The 21,234-nt window shown below is 46.1% G+C and overlaps 1 protein-coding gene across 3 annotated transcripts in view; it reads left to right on the top strand.

The window, feature by feature from the left end:
- LOC135377889 (adenylate cyclase type 2-like) overlaps positions 1–21,234 on the top strand; it is a 305,742-nt gene that overhangs the window by 153,094 nt on the left and 131,414 nt on the right. For all 3 annotated transcript variants that reach the window (XM_064610622.1, XM_064610624.1, XM_064610621.1), the window contains exon 2: positions 20,820–20,996. In XM_064610622.1, coding sequence (XP_064466692.1) covers positions 20,820–20,996 — 177 coding nt within the window. The remainder of the gene's footprint in view (positions 1–20,819; positions 20,997–21,234) is intronic.

Genomic DNA, 21,234 nt, shown 5'->3' with positions numbered 1-21,234 from the left:
ATTGTTCAAATAGCGAAGATATTGTATATTAACCACGGGCGTGAACGGCAGCTGCTACGGCCCGCCTCCAAGGCGAACTGGCCGTGACATCTTACACATAACATGTTGCCGATTCGTGGACGGGCTTTTGCGAGCAAGCTGCAAAATTTGCAAACAAGCTTGCATACTTCGCCATGAAATATGTTTTAATTTGACCTGGACACAAGATTGTATCTAACCGTTGACACAGAATCCTACGAGAACCGTTGACTGTCAGCATGGTTACCGGAGCACGTGTTCCTCTTTGAACTTCTTCTTCGTCAGAACATACCTCCATCGATGACATTTTACGAGCTGCTGAGTACCGAACGATCCATAGACGCTGTGTGTGTCGCATAATCTCTTCCTCCATTGCTGACAATTTGCCTTTCGCCATATTTCAAGTCAGTGATTTGTCCAGCACCCCTCCACACACCCCTAACACCCCCCCGATGCCGATGAGAGCCAAAAAGCTCGAAACGGCCGTCTCCCTTCGATCTAATGATCGCCGTGGAGGGAGACAATGTCGTGCATGCCTGCTCTTCGTTTTTAGGGCGAGGGCAGTACTATTTTTGAACTGTGATGTGGGCAAGCTTACGCTTGTCCCATCCTACAATTGGCAATACGAACCCCCCCCCAGAATTTATCGAACACCCCCACCCCCCTTAGGAATTGCTCACGACCCCCCCCCCCCCCAGGGGAGTGTCACCTGGCCCTGTCGATTATTCAAATCAAACCTTGATGTTTACGATGCCTACTGATTTTGAACGCTGTGAGTAAAGCATAAAAAAGTAACAGCGGGTTAACGTGGTTCCACCGGATCATCGTGCGAGAGCACGGTGCACTCGGTGGATCACGTTGCTAAATGTGTGGTAACTGTACTTGTGAACGAGATATACAGGAACGAGACCGAGTGTTGCGCTCTTGCACTAAAATATTGGTTTCATCGCTTCGGCTGCCAGTAGAACCAGCTCGCCTCTGTGCAGCTCTCGCGCGAGATGCGCGCCTCTCACGTATGTTGACGCTCTGATGAAGATATCCATCGAAGGACCACATATTCCGCATATATTCCGCGACAGCAGGTGACGCCTGATGGCAGCGCTGACAAGTACCACGAGTTAATAGATAAAGCTTTTGAAAAATGGGTCCGGAAACCAAGGAGGCTATGAAGGGGAAACTTACCGCTTCACATGTAGAGAACTGCTCTGCGTCGTGTGCGCTTGTGTTTTTTTTTTGTTTTTTTGTTTTTTTTGCGTTTCTCGTGACCTGTTCTCGTTTTCTGTTTTTAATGTCACACAACATTTTTACCAGAAATGAAGGTGCTCGCAACTCTGAACTACCTAGGTGGTATTTTGAGAGCAGCAAAACAATGTTCACCGTAATAAAGCGTTACTGTTTGAAAATTGAATGTCGCTTCTTCTAGCCAGAAACACAGTTGTTAATGGGCAAGTCTTCTAAAGCGCAGTTGTACCCCCCATTCTACTCCTTCAAATCCCGATTCCCCCAAAACGGAAATCTTGGGAAAAGCCACTCGGTCACATCATACGTGACGTCATAGGATATGGTCACGTTGTTGTGACGTCATGTGACACCGCCACGTATTATGTCGCACACCCACCCCCCCACAGATTTCCAACACCCCCCCTAGAAGAAAATCCTGGGAAAATCACTGTAACAAGTGATTTCGACGGCAGATATATGACGTCGTTGTTGTCCACACCGAAACCATGCACCCACATGGTCCCGCGGGGTGTGTCCTCCTCGTCGTTCACGGTTGGCTGGAAGAATTGGATGGCGATGACGTAAGCCCGCTTCGAAGGCATATATCCAGCGGTCACGCCCTGCTATTTTTGTCTGATAACTGCGCCCCCGTTGTACCGAATACGGTTAAAAGTCGATGTGTGTACGATAGTGAGGGATCATGAGAACGATTTCCTGCAGAGTGCTCGGAATTCGGGAAAATTATTTCATGGTCCCTTTCACCTCCATTCCGAATGATATCATTCTGTCTTCTGATCTGTTGAAAACAGGAGGAGCTCACCTTGGACATGCATAATATATCTAAGATAAGCGACGCTTCCCATTTTCAACAAATCAGGAGACAGGATGATATCATTCGGAATGATGGTGTGGCGAAGTTCTGCTTTAACAGAAGACAGGCAGGCCATCACTCGGAAATAGCACCGCCACCACTACCTGTTTTAACGGTGTACTTGGCAAAACTTACACTAATGAGCATGCTCACACATGCTCACTCATGCTCAATGTAGTGAATGAGCTGAGCATGAGTGAGCAAACGGAGAGATGAGCGAGAGGTGAGTGAACATGAGTGAGCTAAGTAAAAGCTGAGCATGGAGCGTGTGAGCAGACAATCCGGAGCTGAGCGGGAGATGAGTGAGCAGGAGTCACAAGTGCCGACCTCTGATTCTATAGGTGGGCCTTTCTTTGCGAGCGCCTCTGGTGATTGAGCGGAAAGGAGCAACATTATCTATCAAGAGAATGCCAGCATATGTCATTTTTGGTGAACTCCTTATTGTGACGAAATTTATCTCGGGAGTTTCTATCTTCAGCACACTTCGTGTTGTACGTAGCTGTGCCTATACACTTGCAGTACCTCTTCACCTGCTTGCGAAATCCTTTTCACCTACCCTGACGCTTACGCACGCCCCACTGAAAAAGAAAAAAAAAAGAAAGAAAGAAGAAAAAAAGATATAAATAAACTTTTGGTCACTTTGCAGCGTCAGTTTGAATTTGAGTTCTGTATCAATACAGAAACCTCGGAAAATAAATTAAATCAGAAGTTCGCCTAGCTAAACAGGACTTTTTGCTGGAACGAATATAAAATCCGTGGTCGTTACACCATATTACGAGTTACGCATTTCGGTTTTTAGTCTGCGAAAAGTTTTATGATGCAAAAGGCTGTCGCGCGTGGGAAGAAGTCAATCTCAAGAGGGAGAGGGGGATAAAAAGTATTTTAAGCGCAAAGCAAGTTTTCGCTCACATTTTATGACTCAGAACACTGACGTTTATGGCGTCGACGGAGGGTATCGTAGAAGATTGGATCGTTTCTTGCTTACATTTCAAGAGGAAACTACTGACGTTTATTTCAGCCGTCAAGCACTGACCCTTATATTGCCGCCTGTTTCCTCAACTCACGGAGAACGCTGTAGGCTTGAAACCGTATCTTGATTGGTAGCCTTTAGATCTTTCTCATTGCGTCACACTGGGATCGTCACCCTTGTAAGTAGAAGCGTTTAACTCGCGTTCTTTATGTAGGATCACGAAAAGAATGAGAAAATTCTCGTAGGTATGATTACACTGTACAAGATCTTAATACTTCCAGTGTGCAGTGTGCTTGAGTAGGAGACGCTAGCCCTAATTTTTGACGTAACAAGTTTTCTTCACTTTACTGCGGAAGAATTTATCATCGTATCATCTAAGCAGCTGTGGCTTATAGCGGAGGTCGCAAACTTGGGTCGAAAACTTGGGAGGTAGAAAAGCGGATGTGCATTGAAGAAGTCGTCGGTGCCTCTACACTAACGTAGCTGTCTACCGCAGTAAGGCCGTCTTGGGTGGCTCGACTGAACTACGTAGGGCTTTCTGTCGACGGCCATATGCATAAGTCGCCTGCGTAAACAGAACAGTTGAGCACTTCTGATTTCTGGCCTGTTGTAGTCCTTTTTTTCCCACTTTCCAGCATAATCCACGTCGGAGATGAATTGGGTCATTTGCTCCGGCAGGATAGCTTTGACTTTCATGAGCGTCGTCTGAGCGATATAGACTTCGGAGAGTATTTGGGAAGGCCAGAGCAACTGAGAAACTCTATGAGGATAGACTTCGGTAAGGGTTTGGGAAGGCCAGAAAGGCTAGAAAAAAAAAAAAGAAAAAGAAAAAAGAGTTGAAAAGACATCCCTGAGAAAAGCCAAGATTCTGGCATCTGGGCAGTCTGAGTGTGGTTCCTAGTCGCGCACCCTAAAAAGATGGTCACTGAGGAAACCGCAAATTAAGGGGGCGGGCCTCCCTCCGATGTTGGGTGTAAGTCGGGGGCCTACATCACGGCGTTGGTTGATAGGGTGTCACAGGCAACGCGTTCATCAAAGGTGCGCCTGATTACGAAGGACACTGCTTCCCCCCCCCCCCCCCACACACACACACTTTCCAGCATGATCCACGTCGGAGATGAAGTCTAATGGCGTGTATGACCCGCTTAAGTGTGCTCTGAACCGGGTCATTTGCTCCGGAAGTCATCTGAGCAACTCGGAGTTTTGCAAGACAGGAGGTGAGGAAGACGGGACGATGTCGTTAAATCGTTCTGCAATTTAGATTGGAAACTACGACGACTTTCGCGCTACTCGTCAGGAACGTTGCCCGATGCCAGTACCTTGTTCCAGAAGGAGTTGAGAACTGCACGGGGGTAGATCTCGCTTGGTAAGGTACACTCTTAAAAATGAACTTCACCGCATAGTACGCTCCTACCCAACCATCACCTCAAATGATATCGTTATCTGCCCTGATTTGTTGAAAACGGGAGGCGTACGCCTTTTCTGTGACAATTATGAACAGCATAAGTGTCACAGAAAAGGCGTATATACGCCTCCCGTTTCCAACAAATCAGGGCAGATAACGGTATCATTCGAGGTGATGGTTGGCTAGTTGCGTGCTATGTGGTGAAGTTCATTTTTAAGAGTGTATGCCACAGGTCCTCGGAGCCGATTTTGCCTTTAGGTTATACATAATGCGTGCTGTAGCTCGCACGGTGCAAAGTAGGGCGAGGTCCCATAGCGTACTTTGAGGGAGGAAGGTAGTCGCCGGGATGTTTTCCTTCGCATAGAACGTTTTCACGAAATCATCGGTGAGTTCATCCACCGAGGAAATCTTAGCCATGGCCAAGCCACTAGGAAGTGAAATAATTTTCGCTTTTGGTATGGACCGTGAGTACGTATGCCGCTCCCCATATCGTTATGGCCGGTGTGTGTTCATTTAACGAGACGGATAAAGACTGTGCGCAACGTAATGTGTTTGCATAGCGCCGTTATATACCGCACAGACCCGTCCATACCTGCTAACTCTCCCGACTCCCGAATTTTGTTCAGTCTCCCGTTTGTACGGTCACAGCCCAATCTGCCGAATCTCAGTTGGCCGAATGGAGATAAGCGGATTATCTGCGAGGGGGAAGGTCAAGAACGTTCGGCGAGCTGGGAAGGAAAGCACGAGAGCTTAGGCGAGATGGGAGTAGTGCTAACTGACCTATATGTGTATAGGGAAGGATGAGGTCAGAAAGTTAAGTCACAAAGGGCATTGTTTGCCACAACCGCCACACTCGGTTTTTCACCCCAAGACCTTAGTTCGGGTGAGGATGGCAAACACGCAGCACATAGAGTTCCTTGATACCGAACGAGGCGGCAAACACTTGCTGTTTGATGGCTACATTTATCGCATATCAAAGAAAGTTAATATGTCAAGTTATTACAAATGCCTCAGAGGATGTCGTGCCACCGTTGTGCTATTTGATGGCGTGTACAGCAGCCACCGCGGAGACCACGATCATGCGCCGGAAGAAGCACGAGCCGCGTCTTACCGTCATACAGCCTCTTTGAAAGACGCTGTTCGGCGGCAACCAACGACGCCCGTTCTGCAGCTCTACAGGTAAGACATTCTTTCTGTTCTAATGCTCTGTTTGTTCGTTAGTGCCACGGCCCATTTGTATTTCCGGGTGGATACTCATTCCGCACTTAATATTTTAGAGAGGAGACGTCAAGGTTCGTCGACAATATCCAAGCCGCCGCAGGAATGCCATCCTTTACTGCGGTAAGGTCGGTGCTTTACCGCACGCGCAACAAATATCTACCTGCTTTGCCGCCATCTCGGAGCGAGGTGAATCTTCAGGACCGCTGGAGAAGAACATTAGACGACGCGAATTTTCTTCTCGTCGATGATGGTACCGAAGATAAAATACTGGTAAGTCTTTACATACGTTGAACAACGACGATTACAATGTATCATCGCGTTGACGAATTGCGTTTCCATACTTCAGATATTCTCAACGCAAGCCAACCTGCAGAAACTCTGCCGCACGAATACCATCTTCATTGATGGGACCTTCAAGGTAACACCACGGCTCTTCGCACAGCTGTATACCGTACACGCCGAGTACCTGGGCGCGATCTTCCCATTTGTTTACGCACTACTGCCAGACAAGTCCCGGTTATCGTACAGGAGGCTTTTTTGGCATATTAAGCACGCGGCTGGCGTCTATGGCTACGAATTTAACCCGGAGCGAGTCGTGTGTGACTACGAAGCGGCGGCTATTCGAGCAGTGAACGACGTGTTTCCGCGGGCAGAAGTAAAAGGATGTTTCTTCCACTACTCTCAATGTATCTGGAGAAAGGTGCAAAGTCTGGGCTTGGTGGCCTCGTACAAGGAAAGTGCACAAGCCCGAGAGTGGATAAGAAGGTGTGCGGCACTACCCTTCATTCCGTTGCCATTCGTCGATGAAGTCTACATGTGGATACAGGAACAGTCACCTGAACTGCCACAAGCCCAAGCCTTCCACGACTATATGGTTGACACCTGGGTAGACGAGGGCGCAATGTTCACAAGGTAATACTAGCTACATGTTAACTGACCCCTACTTAAGATGGTGCTGATATTTTTTTAATGTTTCAGAGCCATTTGGAACCACTTCGACAACGGCAGCAGAAGAACAATCAATGACGTGGAAGGATGGCATTATCGGCTGAACAGCGCTTCCCATATCCGTCACGGGAACATCTACAAGCTTGTGGAACTGATCCAGAAAGATCAACAAGTGAATGAACGGGAGCAGCTCATGTTGCAGGCAGGTCATGTGGTTCCACCTCCGAGGAGGAGGTACAGGGTCCTCAACAGCAGGATAAACGTCCTGAAGGCGCAACTGACAGACGGTCTGCGAACCGTTCATCAATACATTGATGCTATTGCGTATGCTGTCCATCTTGAATAAATATACACATAATGACGTTTCAGAAATCACAGCACATGTTTCCTTTGCTGCCCTTATTTAGTTCGCACTGGCCCCGCAATAACCCAAACCTCACACAAGAGTGTCATCTTAGTGGCTTCTCCCAAAGCGGAATAAGCACATGAACTACGATGCAGCTGGTATAAATTAATATGTGTAGCCTTGTTAAATATTCCCAGCGCCCTGTCGCTCATCATTGATGAACGGAGCGCCGAAACGCAGTAATGTGAATGGTGGGGGAACGCAGCAGGTCTTTAGAGCTTTAACATTTTACCAAAATGAAGCACTGCTCACTAAGGAACAAAGAAAAGGGGATTATCCCATGAAAGATATCAGCCTTCTCGGCGAACTGGGAAAGCAGGTTCGGGGTCATTCGGCCGGTTGGGGACCCAACTTTCAAGGTCAAAGGACTTAGTGGCTTGACCGGCTTTCAAAGGATTCGGCCAACTGAGATTCGGCAGATTGGGAAGACACGGTTTGTACGGACGCGCCCTCCAATCTCCCGGAAATTGGGACCTTGGGCTTTGACAAACCGGCATGGCCATCCATGCATGGCTGGAGGTCGCGGCAGGTCGCGTGTTTCATTGTGCCCGTGTTTCTCCAAAAGACGTGCTATATCGCCCTATCGTCAGTCCAGTCTCCTACGATGGTTCCGTATCCTCTGATGGCGCTCTCCAAACAGAAGAAATACCTGCACGTGTTCTTCATACGTGCTAAGTGCCTTTCCACGGGTTTTCTGGTTGAGCCGAGGAGCGTAAGCGCCCGCGTGTGACCGCTGTTCCGGAAGATGCTCCCAAAATGTGACGAAGCAAAGCGCCACTGGTGTGGACGGACGAAGACCACTGCCATCATCGGTAAAATGACTGCGGCCGCGCAAAATGCAATGTTGCCTGAGACAACGCATCTTCGCAATTGCGGTTGACGGAAGCAACGATAATGCGTCGCAGCCCCACCCGGTAGTGTCTCCCGAATTTTGAGTTCGTCAGGTTGGCAAGTACGCCCGTCAATGCTTTGAGCTGCTGTCTGTAGAAGGGCGTCGTCGCATGACGCGCTGTGCTCTTTGGCGACCTGCGCACAGGCGCACATATAGAGGTCCACCTTAGGACAGAGATGTTGATGGTCACAGATGTTACCGCAAACATTCTCTCGTCGTCCGGTATCCATACTTCCATAAATCCAGCTCCATACTTGTGCCAGTTCATAACTGTGCATGGTCTTTTGGACTGTTGTATCTTGCATGCCAGCGTGATCCCGATAAGTCAGTGGTTGCTTCCGGGTGGTGTCGAAGAGGGTAGACCAGAGCCATGGGCCTTCCCAGGATTTTTTCCAAGGGGGGCAAAGTGCTTCCAGGGGGGGGGGGGGGCAAGCGTGCAACCCCCCCCCCTCCCACTACCACCTCTTTTTCTGGAGGTGGACGTTGCGGACTGTGCGGGTGTTTAGAGGTTCCTATTATGACATCTGAGAATAATGATGACGACCTATGACTAAAGAGCGCACTTTTTCACAAGCGACCTTGGAGCTCCAAGGGGGGGCACGGCCCCCCTTGCCCCCCTCTCGGTACGCCCATGACCAGAGCGCCGGGACACAGGGAAAGTGTTGCATGACGTTGCGGGGAAGCGTTGCGTGACTTGAGTGTGGGTGTCTTCGATGGGCGTGGATTCAGTGATGTTGGCCACTACTAGGTACGAGTCTGCAAGATAGACGGATGTCCTACACTCTAAAAAATATAACTCCTTTTTGGGTGTAATTCGACGATATCCTAACTGACTTCCTTTTTGGTGTATATATACAGCCTCTGGCATGACTACACCCCTCAGATAGGGTGTACTCTAAACACCTCTTTTGGTGTAATCCAGCGGTACCCTAACTGACTCCCTTTTTGGTGTATGTCTACACCCCCAGGCAAGACAACACCCTTCAGTAAGGGTGTTATGCCGATCTAAACAGCAACGCAACAGTCAACATAACAGGCACGGTATTTATTTGGGTGACCTATAATACACTGCACGCACTGCAATAAGATTGCACAGTCATCGCACAATACAAAAGAAGATAATAGTGTCCACCAGCAGAGCGACGAATAAGATGAAGGTATTACAATGAGGCCAAGAGAAGCCCTGCCTGTGTAATGAAGAAAGTGAATCTGAACTGCGAAATGTTTTCATCAAAATTAGCGCGAACCACAAACTACACGATAGAAACGCAGAGGGGTGAGGCTAGAGAAGAATTAAAACTACACAAACACAGGCCTCGTCAACACGCAAGCACGTCAATATAGAAAGTATAAGGCAATTGGCAAAGAGTCAGCGAAGTTCCGGTAACGGGACTCGAACCCATACTTCACTGATTTCCCGTCAGGTGTACTTTACACCATGCCGACATCGCACCCCTAACTTGCCAGGGCCTTGTTCAGAAGACACGCAAAGCCATTCATTAAGCACATCTGACTGGAAATCTGACTGGAGAGGTGTGGGTTCGAGTCCCGCTACCGACACTTCGCTGAATCTTGCCAGGCGCTTTTGTTTCTGCCATAAATTGCACAAGCCTCGTTTGTTACGTACCTCTTGATTTTGCCTAACGGTCACATGTGGCCGTTACAACGCGACGCGCACTGTTCTCTGATCTAATCCGTACGTTCCACTTAAAGTTCAAACATACCCTGAAAATACCCCCTTCAAAGGCACCTCAATCAACAATACAAGACAAAATACACCGACAACAGTTACGAAACAGCACGACGCAGCGAGCCGCTCGGACAAGATACATCGGCACATGGGCCGATTGGCACAACGCAGCTGTTGCTTGCCTCCGTTCGAGACCCGGAACCGTAATCCTTGCAGTGTCATACTAAACTCGTATGGTGAAATGACCTGTAGTTCAACAAACGACCTGTCCCAAACAACACGAAATCTACCACAACTAACTCCAACAGCTGCAGAACCCCGAGTAAACAGCACACTGTTGCCAGACCTGTCGTAGCGAAGCATTAGAACCTACCTTGATGCAGGGGCGGATCCAGGGAAGATCCTCGGGGGGGGGGGGGGGGCCCACTGAAAAAAAGAGAGAAGACGGGGGGAGGGGGTCACTATGTAGCAGGAAAATTCGCCGTGCGGCAGGAAAATCTGCCGGAATGGGGGGTAGAGGTATGTCTCGGGGGGGGCCCGGGCCCCCAGGCCCCCCCCTGGATCCGCCCCTGCCTTGATGGCCACTACACCTTTTTCACACAAATTCTCAAAAATACACCCTGCAGAAGGGGACATACAGGGTGTCCCAGAAAACGTGTCATTGAATTATAATAAAAAAACTACGCCACCTAGAATCATGCGGTCAAGGGCATTTGTTCTTATTAGGTTTTTGCTACCTCCTAATGTGAATGTCATGTACTCCAAGTTTAATTATGTAAATATTTGCGAACTGAACTCGAAAATTTGCCAAGTAAATGTCACTTTTTTACCCCACCAATATGAAGAGCGTGCCGAATTCACTCAAATTCATGATAATTCACAGTGATATTCACGAGCTATCCCATCGGAAAAAATAGCCGAATATCATGCTTTTCGGAGCACGGGACCATAGCGCGCGATGACTTTTTGAGCGCAATCGCTCTCCTCTCAGTGCCACGAAAGGAGGTTCCGAAGCCAGCCCACAGAGTGATAGTAGAAAAAGTAACAGTTCGTAAAACTGGGAGAGGGAAAGCATTATCCCAGCGAAAGTCGAACGTGATAAGCCGTGCCTGTTTTATCTCTTTCTGCGATGTCGGGGAGGGCTGGGTTTCCAACCTCCTTTCGTCGGACTGACAAAGATTGCGCTGAAAAATTCATCGTGCGCTATTCTGTGCGACCTCCGTAGAGCATGATGTTCGGCTATTTTTTCCGATGGGATAGCTCCTGGATATCCCTGTCAATTATCATTAATTTCAGTAAATTAGACACGCTCTTCACATTGGTGGGGTAAAAAAGTGACCTTTACTTGGCAAATTTCCGACTTAAGCTCGCAAAAATTTACATAATTAAACTTACGTTACACGACATTCACATGAGGAGGTGGCAAAAACCCAGTAAGAACAAATGTCATTGACCGCATGACTCTAGGTGGTGTAGTTTTTTTTATTATAATTCAATGACACGTTTTCTGGGACACCCTGTATACCAATTACACCAATTTCACACCCAAAACATGGTGTATTATTTTCCTTGGGGGTGTAATATAGGGGAGTAGCAACTGATACACCCCAATTACACCTAAAAAGGAGTTTTATTTTTTAGAATGTAGCCGCACCTATCCGTAACCTTTGCGCTATAGAGAGGGTGGTGGTCATTGTGGTCGCCACATATCATCAGGGGTCTGATAAGAGAAAAGCTTGCCGTATCCTCGTTATGTGTGAAGAAGCGACGTGCCGTTCAGCTGCGTGTGGTCTGATGTAGACAGGGGGGGCTACAGTGATCGTGTGGCGCTCAAGCAGAACCTGCATTGCCACACATTCTATGACTTGGTTGGAGTGGTACTCGGATGGTAGTTGCTGGTGTGGGAGGCTCTGGAGAACAAATATGACGGTACTGCCGTGTTTAAAGGGGGGAATATACTTGGCGAATCCACGTGCCGGGAATGTCGGCTTCCTGAAGCTCGAGGATACTGTAATGGGACGTTTGTAGGCGAAGTTTAAGCTCTTATGGCTTTGGGCGCACCCCAGCACAATTCCACTGTAGTATTTTCTGGTGTCCTATATTGCTAACAGTGACATTTGGCGCGGCTGGGAGGGAGGAGGAAGGACGGAAGGAAGGACTGAACTGAAAAGCATGCCGCAGTTACAGGTGCAGGTGCCACTACACCGTGAAGAGAGTCCAGAGTGTGCCGTAGAGTAGCCAAGATCGCTAGGAGATATTGGATACCTTTGGGAATCAAGCATTGCATTGGGGACGTGCAGAAGCGCTGCGAAAACGAAGTTAATTATCGTCATTACCACAGGAGTCCGTAAGGTCCCTTCTGGTGGCCGTCCGGCGCATTATTTATTTATTTATTTGTTCGGATACCTACATTCGCAAGGAAGGCATTACATGTAGGGGGGATGAGAAAAGGAACATGACAATATTAACTAATGTTATACAAACACGTCACAACAATGATACTACAAATTAATGACGACAAGAGAGTAACAATGAGTAAAACGTATCAACACAGTTTGCATGAACAGTATCACTAGATAGTCCATTCCAATCGGATATCGTTCTTGGAAAGTATCAAGTTTTAAAAGCATCCGTACGACAAGCATATTCACGGACATTTTTAGAATGATCAACTCTTAGTGACACATAATTAGGTTGAGTGAGGTAACGAGAAGGGTTCAGGCAAGTCATACCGTGATACAAAGAATAGAAAAATTTTAATCTGAAGTTCTTCCTACCTCCTGACAATAAGTCCCAACCCAACATGGCCTTCATGCTTGTAAACACTTTCTCTCCCTTAACGAGTGCAAACAAACCCCGCAGCGTTATTTAGTACATTTTCTAATTGACTTATGCATCCAACAGAAGCCCATATAATACAAGCATATTCCAGTATGGGGCGCACAAAAGTGAAGTAAAGGCTCTCTTTAGTAGTTTGAAGAGCATTTTTTAAATTTCTAGTTAGCATTCTGAGGCAGGCGGCTGTTTTTGTTGGTTATGAAACGAACCTGACTATTCCATTTAAGATTCTTGGAGAAAATAACTCCCAGCTACTTATATTCATCAACGTTCTGCAGTACTACACTGCCTATCGTATAAGTCGTCAGTGTATAGAGTTCATGCTCCTTGGAAATGACATAAACTTGCATTTGCTCAGGTTCAGGGGTAACTTCCACTCGACGGGCCACTTAAAAATCATATCAATATCAAATTGTATAGAGCAACCATATCATTATGTCTCCGAATTTCTCTGTAAAGTAAGCAGTCATCACATCAGCAAAAAGCCTAATCTTTGATGTGATACCGTCAATGATATCATTAATATAAACGAGGAACAAAAGTGGTCCAAGGACCGATCCCTGCGGGCACTTGATTCCATGACACATACCTGAGGTTTAAAACCGTTAATTACAACATATTGCTCGCGCTTATCCAGGTAAGATTTAAGCCATGACAGTACATTTATAAGAGATTCTCAACGTGGAGAGTTTATACAAAAGCAGTGAATGGGGAACAAGGTCAAAGGGTTTCTTAAAGTAAAAAAATACTGCATCTGTATGCCCACCGTTGTCAAACGAAGACGACCAATCAAAATGAAAATCAACAAGCTGGGTTACAGTGGACATGTGTGGTCGAACGCCATGCTGGGCTGGTGTAAAGAATTCATTATGAGAGAAGTGATCCATTAGGTTGCTGTATATTATATGTTGCAGAATTTTCACACACACACAGGAGTTAAAGAAATATGGCGATAATTAAAACATCCGTCACCACTCTTGTAAGCAGGAACGACATTAGCATTTAGCCAGTCACGTGGCAGTTCATTACAGGAAAGGGAGGCATCATATATAATGTAAAGAAAATGGGGAACAATAGGGCACCTTTTTAATACAACGGTCGGTAACGCCATCGGGACCTTGGTCTTTCCGTTCATCAAGCTCACTGACAAGTTTAACTATTCCATTAAAGTCATGACGTAGAGGATCCATGGGCACTGCTATGTAATTACAAAGCACAGTGTTTGACTGGCAGTATAGAGTCATTAGAACAGGCTGAACTAAAGTACTGATTAAAAAAGTTAGCTCTGTTCTGATCTTAATTAATCGATGTTCCATTATTCAACAAACAGGGTATGCCAACATGATCCGTCTTTGTACATCTGATGAATTTCCAAAATTATTTTGGGTTCTTCTTAACAACAGTACCCACAGAGCTATAGTAAAGCATCTTAGACTGGTACAACCTGTTCTTCACCTCCCGCGTCACGTCATTAAGCCTGACGATCAGCTCCTATGTTGGTTTTCTTCTGTATTTCAACAGTACCCTCTTATTTCGATTAATTAATCTCCTTATCTCGGGGTTAACCCATGGTTTATCAATACGACGCTTACCAGAAAGAACTCTAGAGAGGAAAAACTTGTTTACAAAAAGAAGAAGCTTATCTCTAAAAACCCGCCACAGCATCAGTTCAACGTACGTATGAGTTCCGGAAATTCAGGAAGAAAAGTAGTCATTGCTTGGTTAATATACTGACATAATCACCATTATCATACTGATACACTTTACGTCTGGCTGATTTCTGCACAATGCAACAAAAAATTAGGAAAAATCAGCTAATACAATATCGTGGTCACTAATGCCAGGATAGGGCACAACGTTTTCAATACTACTAATATGATTACAAAATAAGAGATCTAGGATGAACTTAGGGTTACCAGCAATTCTTGTTGGAAAAGAGACAAAGTGATACAAGTCATAATGTGACATCAGAGTAATAGGGAATTACAAGAGTTATGCCGGAACAATTTCCTGTCTCTCCATTGTGCCTCAGGTATATTAAAATCTCCACATATTAAAATGAAATCATCCTTAATTGTCGATAATGCCTCTAGAAGTGCAGGGAAGAGCAGGCAACCATCAGATGGGGGGTTATAACAACAACGTAGTGCAGCAGTACGACCAATGGTAGTTCGATTCGACACCATATCATTTCCGCAGAAAAATCTGGTAAATGAATCGGTGAGACTGACACAGTTTCATAAGTAAGAAGAAAGACCCCCCGCCATGACTGTGTCTGTCTCTTCGAAATATACTGTAACCGTTAGGAAAGACCATGGAACTAGTGAACGTATCATCCAGCCATGACTCAGTGCCGAAAACGATGTCTGGTGCAGTGGTAGCCAGAAAAGCCGAAAATTCCAGTTTTATTTTTAATACTACGGCAGTTTACAATTGCTATGTTTAATTTATCTCGCCGTTGGGTACATAAGCTTGTCTGGCCTAGCTATGTAGATGCTTCCGTGACGCGGCTGTGTTCAGAATCAAAAACATACGTTCTGCCATTCATTCGGAGTTTGTTATAAAGCCTTTGCTTGTCATTTTTAAAGCCTTAAAGCCTCTTGTGATTAGCCTCTGCTTGCATGGGATTTGGGTCCCTTTGGGTGTAGATGTGTACGTGTTGTTGTTGGTAGTACACACTGAAAGATAACCGTTCGAACAAGAATTTCGGCTTGTCCGTATTTTCACCTTTAAAACGTTCTTCAAAAGCAGGGCGCCGCAGGAGATCCTTAGCCATTCTTTCGTTCTCGAAGATAAGAAAACTTCAGAGAAAAGTGCTTGCAATATGAAGAACTCTCGAAGAACGGTTAGTTTTCTGTGTGTAGTAGGTTGGAACTCGTGCATCTTGCCTGAGTTTTTTGTACCAGACGTCCAGTGGTCATGTACCCGGCAAGCACTTGCCAGTTAGTGCGTTAGCATAGAAGCAGACTTGTGCCCGTTACCAAAAAAAAAAAAAAGAACTAAATACCGTTACCCGTTACTTCAGAAAAAAGTAACTAAATACGTTACTCGTTACCGACATACAAAAGTAACTAGTTCTCGTTACTCACAGGTAACGAGTTACTTTTACGTTACCGCCGCATAGTTAAAGGAGCCATCAAACATGCCGTCACTTGCCTTCAGCTCTTTATTAATGAGGAATTGCACTCTCGAATTGCAATTGTCCCTCGGCCCCTTGCCCCTTGCCTAGACTTTCTCCCTTCTTTCCGAAGTGGGGGTGATCGGAGATTACAAAAACACAAGAAAAGATACCTGTTTTCGTGCCACTGATCACCAACGGTTCCCAAAACCAGACGTTTAGCTGCGTCATAATTTAGGGCGCCCAGAAGCTTAGAAAAGACAAGAAAAGCCTAAAAGACTAAACGTGTTTTTTGTAGCCATAGCATAATTGGTGCCCAATCTTGGAAAGGAGTGATGGTCAGAGATTACTGAAACAAGAGAAATAACAACACATCCAGCGAGGGTCTGCAGTAATACTTCGAGTCACATGTGGTCGTGGGTCACGCATTGCGCCACATAGAGTGCCGAAATGTGCTCCATTGCGCTGAAGAAAAGGAACGAGTAACGTCAGTAACGCGTTACCAATTTTTGTAACTGTTTCCGTTACTATTACAATTTTTGAAAAAGTAACTGAATCGTTACTTCGTTACCAAAAAAAGTAACCGTTACCAAGTAACGAGTTACTTGTAACCAGTTAGGCACAAGTCTGGTATATTGCAATGCGAACGCCAAGCAGACGACTTCGGAAACAATCGCCTGCGCTGCGCTCTCATTCGTGTGGCTGCCTTATGTCATAGGGAGCTCCTTAAAACTCGTTTTTTTTAATTTATTTTTTTTACATTTAATATGTAAGCTGTTTTTGGAAGAGAAACTTGGCCAAGTTGACTGTGAAGCGGTGACAAACATTAGCATATCGCTTTCATACATACGTTCCCGGATGCGATGGTCCCTTTAAAAAGATTAATTAAGGTGCAGGTGGGTCCAACAGGAGAGGAGGGTGGAGAGCGCGAGGAGCACTCCGACTCGTGGGAAGGAGCGCTACACTCCGCAAAAGGAGGTGCCCAGTTTAGTAAAGAAGCGAGTTCCATGCGCTCCGGAGCTGCTACTTAAAGGTGGTGTCCGGACAAAAAACGCAGTTGGACTGAAGGTGCGATCGGAATAGCGGGGGCCTGAAATACGTGTAACCGGAATTTAATCGGATTTTATAGCCGGCTGCGAACTCCGGGCTGAATTCAAGCAACATCTGTGGACCGACGTCACTGGAATGGGTTATGAAGGCAGGCTGTCCGTCACAAAATGTGGTCTTCCGACTCGCAATCTGCTACCGAACAATCGCTAGAAACATCTGCGTTCATGTTTCGGTGATATCGAATTCTAACCAGCCTGGGGACGCCGTCAGGCGAGCGATTGGGAATCTCACCGGCATTGCCAATTACGTCACCGGAAGAGGCGAAGGAGGGAAGGGCCGTTACAACCAGAAACTAGCAGTTGGTTTCCATTTCGATGTTTGTGATGTTTTATGAAAAACACGAATGAATTTTGCGATACTTTTTTGGGTTTTCTTCTTGGAAGACATCTTCAACTGGATATCACATTAATTTTAGAATTCCGGATTCTTCGCGGACACCACCTTTAACGCGGCCCCCGTGTCCGATACAGCCGTGAGTGACCGCACCATCGCAGCACCGCATACGCTCCCGATTGTCAGTGTCCTCAGACTTGGAAAAGCTGCTGAGTGGGTGAAAGCCCATGGACCCCTGCTGCCCCAGAATGTGCATATTGTGGTAGCGCATTTCTCAGTACATAACTCCTTTTCGCATCAGCCTCACCCGGTGCTTTAAATACGGTCGGTTCAGCTACGTTGGCGCTAGGTGTCATCGCGTTCAAGCGCGCGTAACGTGTGCAGGGGATCACGAAATGCGTAACTGCATAAATGAAGAAGAAAGTGCGCGAACCGTGGAAAACTGTACATGATGACCGACAAGACCTGCCCTCTGTGGCAACTCAAGACAGTTGCATACAGGCAGAGTTGTGCCTAACTCGTTACAAGTAACTCGTTACCTGGTAACGGTTACTTTTTTTGGTAACGAAGTAACGATTCAGTTACTTTTTAAAAAATTGTAATAGTAACGGAATCAGTTACAAAAATTGGTAACTCGTTACTGACGTTACTCGTTCCTTTTCTTGAGCACAGGGAGCACATTTCGGCATTTCGTGTGGTGCAATGCCTGCAGATTTGACCTGCGTGACGTGTGACTCAAAATATTATTGCAGTCCCTCACTGTGTGTTGTTGTCCTTTCTCTTGTTTCCGTAATCTCCGACCATCAGGCCTTCCCAAGAATGGCCACCAGTTGTGCTATGGCTACAAAAAACGCGTTTCGACTTTTCTTATATTTGCTAAGCTCCTGAGCGCTCTAAATTATGACGCAGCCCCTCGTCTGTTTTGGGGAACCGTTGGTGATCTGTGGCACGAAAACCAGTGTTTTTTCTTGTGTTTTCGTAATCTCCGATCACCCCCACTTCGGAAACAAGGGAGAAGGTTCAGGCAAACTGATATAGATTCATGGTAACGGGCCGAGAGACACGGAACACGAATGACGGACGACAAATTTCGAGTATCAGCTTCTCCTGAAGTGCAATTCCTCATTAATAAAGAGTTGAAGGCAAGTGACGGCGTGTTTGTTGGCTCCTTTAACTATGCTGCGGTAACGTAAAAGTAACTCGTTACCTGTGAGTAACGAGAACTCGTTACTTTTGTATGTTGGTAACGAGTAACGTATTTAGTTACTTTTTTCTGAAGTAACGGGTAACGGTATTTAGTTCCTTTTTTTCGGTAACGGGCACATGTCTGCCAGAGTTGTGCCTAACTCGTTACAAGTAACTCGTTACCTGGTAACGGTTACTTTTTTTGGTAACGAAGTAACGATTCAGTTACTTTTTAAAAAATTGTAATAGTAACGGAATCAGTTACAAAAATTGGTAACTCGTTACTGACGTTACTCGTTCCTTTTCTTGAGCACAGGGAGCACATTTCGGCATTTCGTGTGGTGCAATGCCTGCAGATTTGACCTGCGTGACGTGTGACTCAAAATATTATTGCAGTCCCTCACTGTGTGTTGTTGTCCTTTCTCTTGTTTCCGTAATCTCCGACCATCAGGCCTTCCCAAGAATGGCCACCAGTTGTGCTATGGCTACAAAAAACGCGTTTCGACTTTTCTTATATTTGCTAAGCTCCTGAGCGCTCTAAATTATGACGCAGCCCCTCGTCTGTTTTGGGGAACCGTTGGTGATCTGTGGCACGAAAACCAGTGTTTTTTCTTGTGTTTTCGTAATCTCCGATCACCCCCACTTCGGAAACAAGGGAGAAGGTTCAGGCAAACTGATATAGATTCATGGTAACGGGCCGAGAGACACGGAACACGAATGACGGACGACAAATTTCGAGTATCAGCTTCTCCTGAAGTGCAATTCCTCATTAATAAAGAGTTGAAGGCAAGTGACGGCGTGTTTGTTGGCTCCTTTAACTATGCTGCGGTAACGTAAAAGTAACTCGTTACCTGTGAGTAACGAGAACTCGTTACTTTTGTATGTTGGTAACGAGTAACGTATTTAGTTACTTTTTTCTGAAGTAACGGGTAACGGTATTTAGTTCCTTTTTTTCGGTAACGGGCACATGTCTGCAATATACTAAGTGAAAAGTCCTCGGTAAATAATACGCCGACTTTCTCTTACCAGCGTGAGTTCTGACGTGACCATGTTGCGTGGAACACGGTGTTACGCTCCTGGCTATACGAACACGTCCGACGCTAACCAGAAACCTCAGGCGGGAAACGTGACGACTATTGCAGGGGGGATCGTTCCCTGTGAAGTCGACCCAGGAATACAACCGTACTTCAAAAGGTTTACACCTAAACCAGTGCAATCACTGGCAGACATGGTAGCCAGTTCGACTTCGTCGAAACTCACATCCCCATTTTTTTTCTTTATCACATCACCAGCATGTAACTGCACATAACAACTATAGCTGTAACAGCTTATAACTAACTTCGTCGTCGTCTCGGGTTATCCTGACGATGACTACCGGCGTTAGGTCATGGCTCATGACACTCGGGACCCGTTTCCCCGTGTTTGTATTTGTCGCACTTTAAAAATATGTTTAACACCCTGAGACTCCCTAAGACGTATGTCAAGAGTATACGTGTCCGATCGGCGTTTGTGTTCACGGACATACGACAACAGAAAATCAACTTTTAGGTACCGGTCCTTTTCAGAAGCGGAGATAAACCTCTCCTTTGCGGCTGAAAAGGAGTATAGCCTCGAATGCAGGACCAGCCGATGATTTGCATCTGACGAACATGCGAGGCTAAAACATATTGGTTTAATTTTTTATGAACCGTTTCGTAATCTTATTAGAGCCTCATCACGCCTAATATGAACGATTTTTAATTCAATATGTTCGCACGAAGGTTATCAGTGTCCACTGCCTTTCCTACAGACCTTTACTGCTAATTATGAACTTCGCTATCAGATACAGACTCTGAACTATTTGAATAAAATGCGCACATATTTAGCAATTTAAAATTTACGGCTCGAAAAAAATATGTATTGCACTGTCATTTCTTGCCTGAACAGCTAGCGCGATATTTCTGGCGGCGTGCGCTGATAGAAACAGCTAAAGGGGATCGACAGTGCAGTGTGTCTATACGGCGCAAACTCCTTCAAAGTTGTAATGGACCCATGCATACTCTAAAGGAGTCCGTGCCTGCCAGTGTGTCAGGGCCATATAAGCCGGGCCGCAATGTGTGGGGTGTTCTTGCCTGTGTTCGAAGACACTGAAACCTAATATGCCTATTCTTAATAGTTTTGGTTTTCAGGTTGTCTTTGGTGAGGAATAGTAGTCTCTGCTTCGCCAACGATGAAGCGTTTTCTTCTAAATAATAATTCGGCGCTTTACGTCGCGAGACAACTGTGATCATGCCACAGTGGTCGGGTCTGTTGATTAATTTTGCCCACCTGAGGGCGCCGAAATCTCGAGACACGGCACAGCACATTTAACGCCCCTCGCGGAAGACGACATGTCTCAGCAATTTGGACCCGTCCACCAAGTTGCCACTGTCCTCGGCCGGGTTCGAACTCGCGATCTTGGGATCAGCAGGTGGACACGCTACCGACTGAGCCACCGAGGCCGGCAGTTTTTTTTTTCTTTTTTTAACTCACTTGAAATTTGACGTGTGCAAACGTACGCTTGATATCCTTTATGTGATTATCTGAATAATCTATTATTCTTCTCTGTTGACAGAGTTGGGAGGACACGTGTACCAAGGAAAATATGCCTCAGACAATGACGGTCGACCTGGCCGATCTACGGTCTCGTTACACGGGACGACTTCAACATTCCCTCGTTGTCTCGCTCTTGGGAGCGCTCCTCGCCTTTGGAGTGGCCTTTCTTGTTCTTGTACTTGCTGTTTATCCTCATGTGAGTACGGAAGGATTTTCATTGCTTTCAAATGTGTTTCAAACATGTCTTCGCTTCTATTAAGTTATAAAAAAATGTTATACCGATTGCCTCGCAAAAGTAGGTGGTCATCTCGGTCGGCGAGTCACGACGCACAATATTGGGTTATTAGAATTTAAAATTTCCGAAGGAGCAGTGTGCGCCACAAAAAGTTGATCGAGAAGTGTGGGGTTACATCGCTGCCATGACGGCATCATGA

This window comes from Ornithodoros turicata, chromosome 1 (assembly GCF_037126465.1).
Source record: "Ornithodoros turicata isolate Travis chromosome 1, ASM3712646v1, whole genome shotgun sequence".
Taxonomy (NCBI): domain Eukaryota; kingdom Metazoa; phylum Arthropoda; class Arachnida; order Ixodida; family Argasidae; genus Ornithodoros; species Ornithodoros turicata.
Note: the sequence above shows the minus strand (reverse complement) of the source record. Positions and strands in the feature narration are given on the sequence as shown.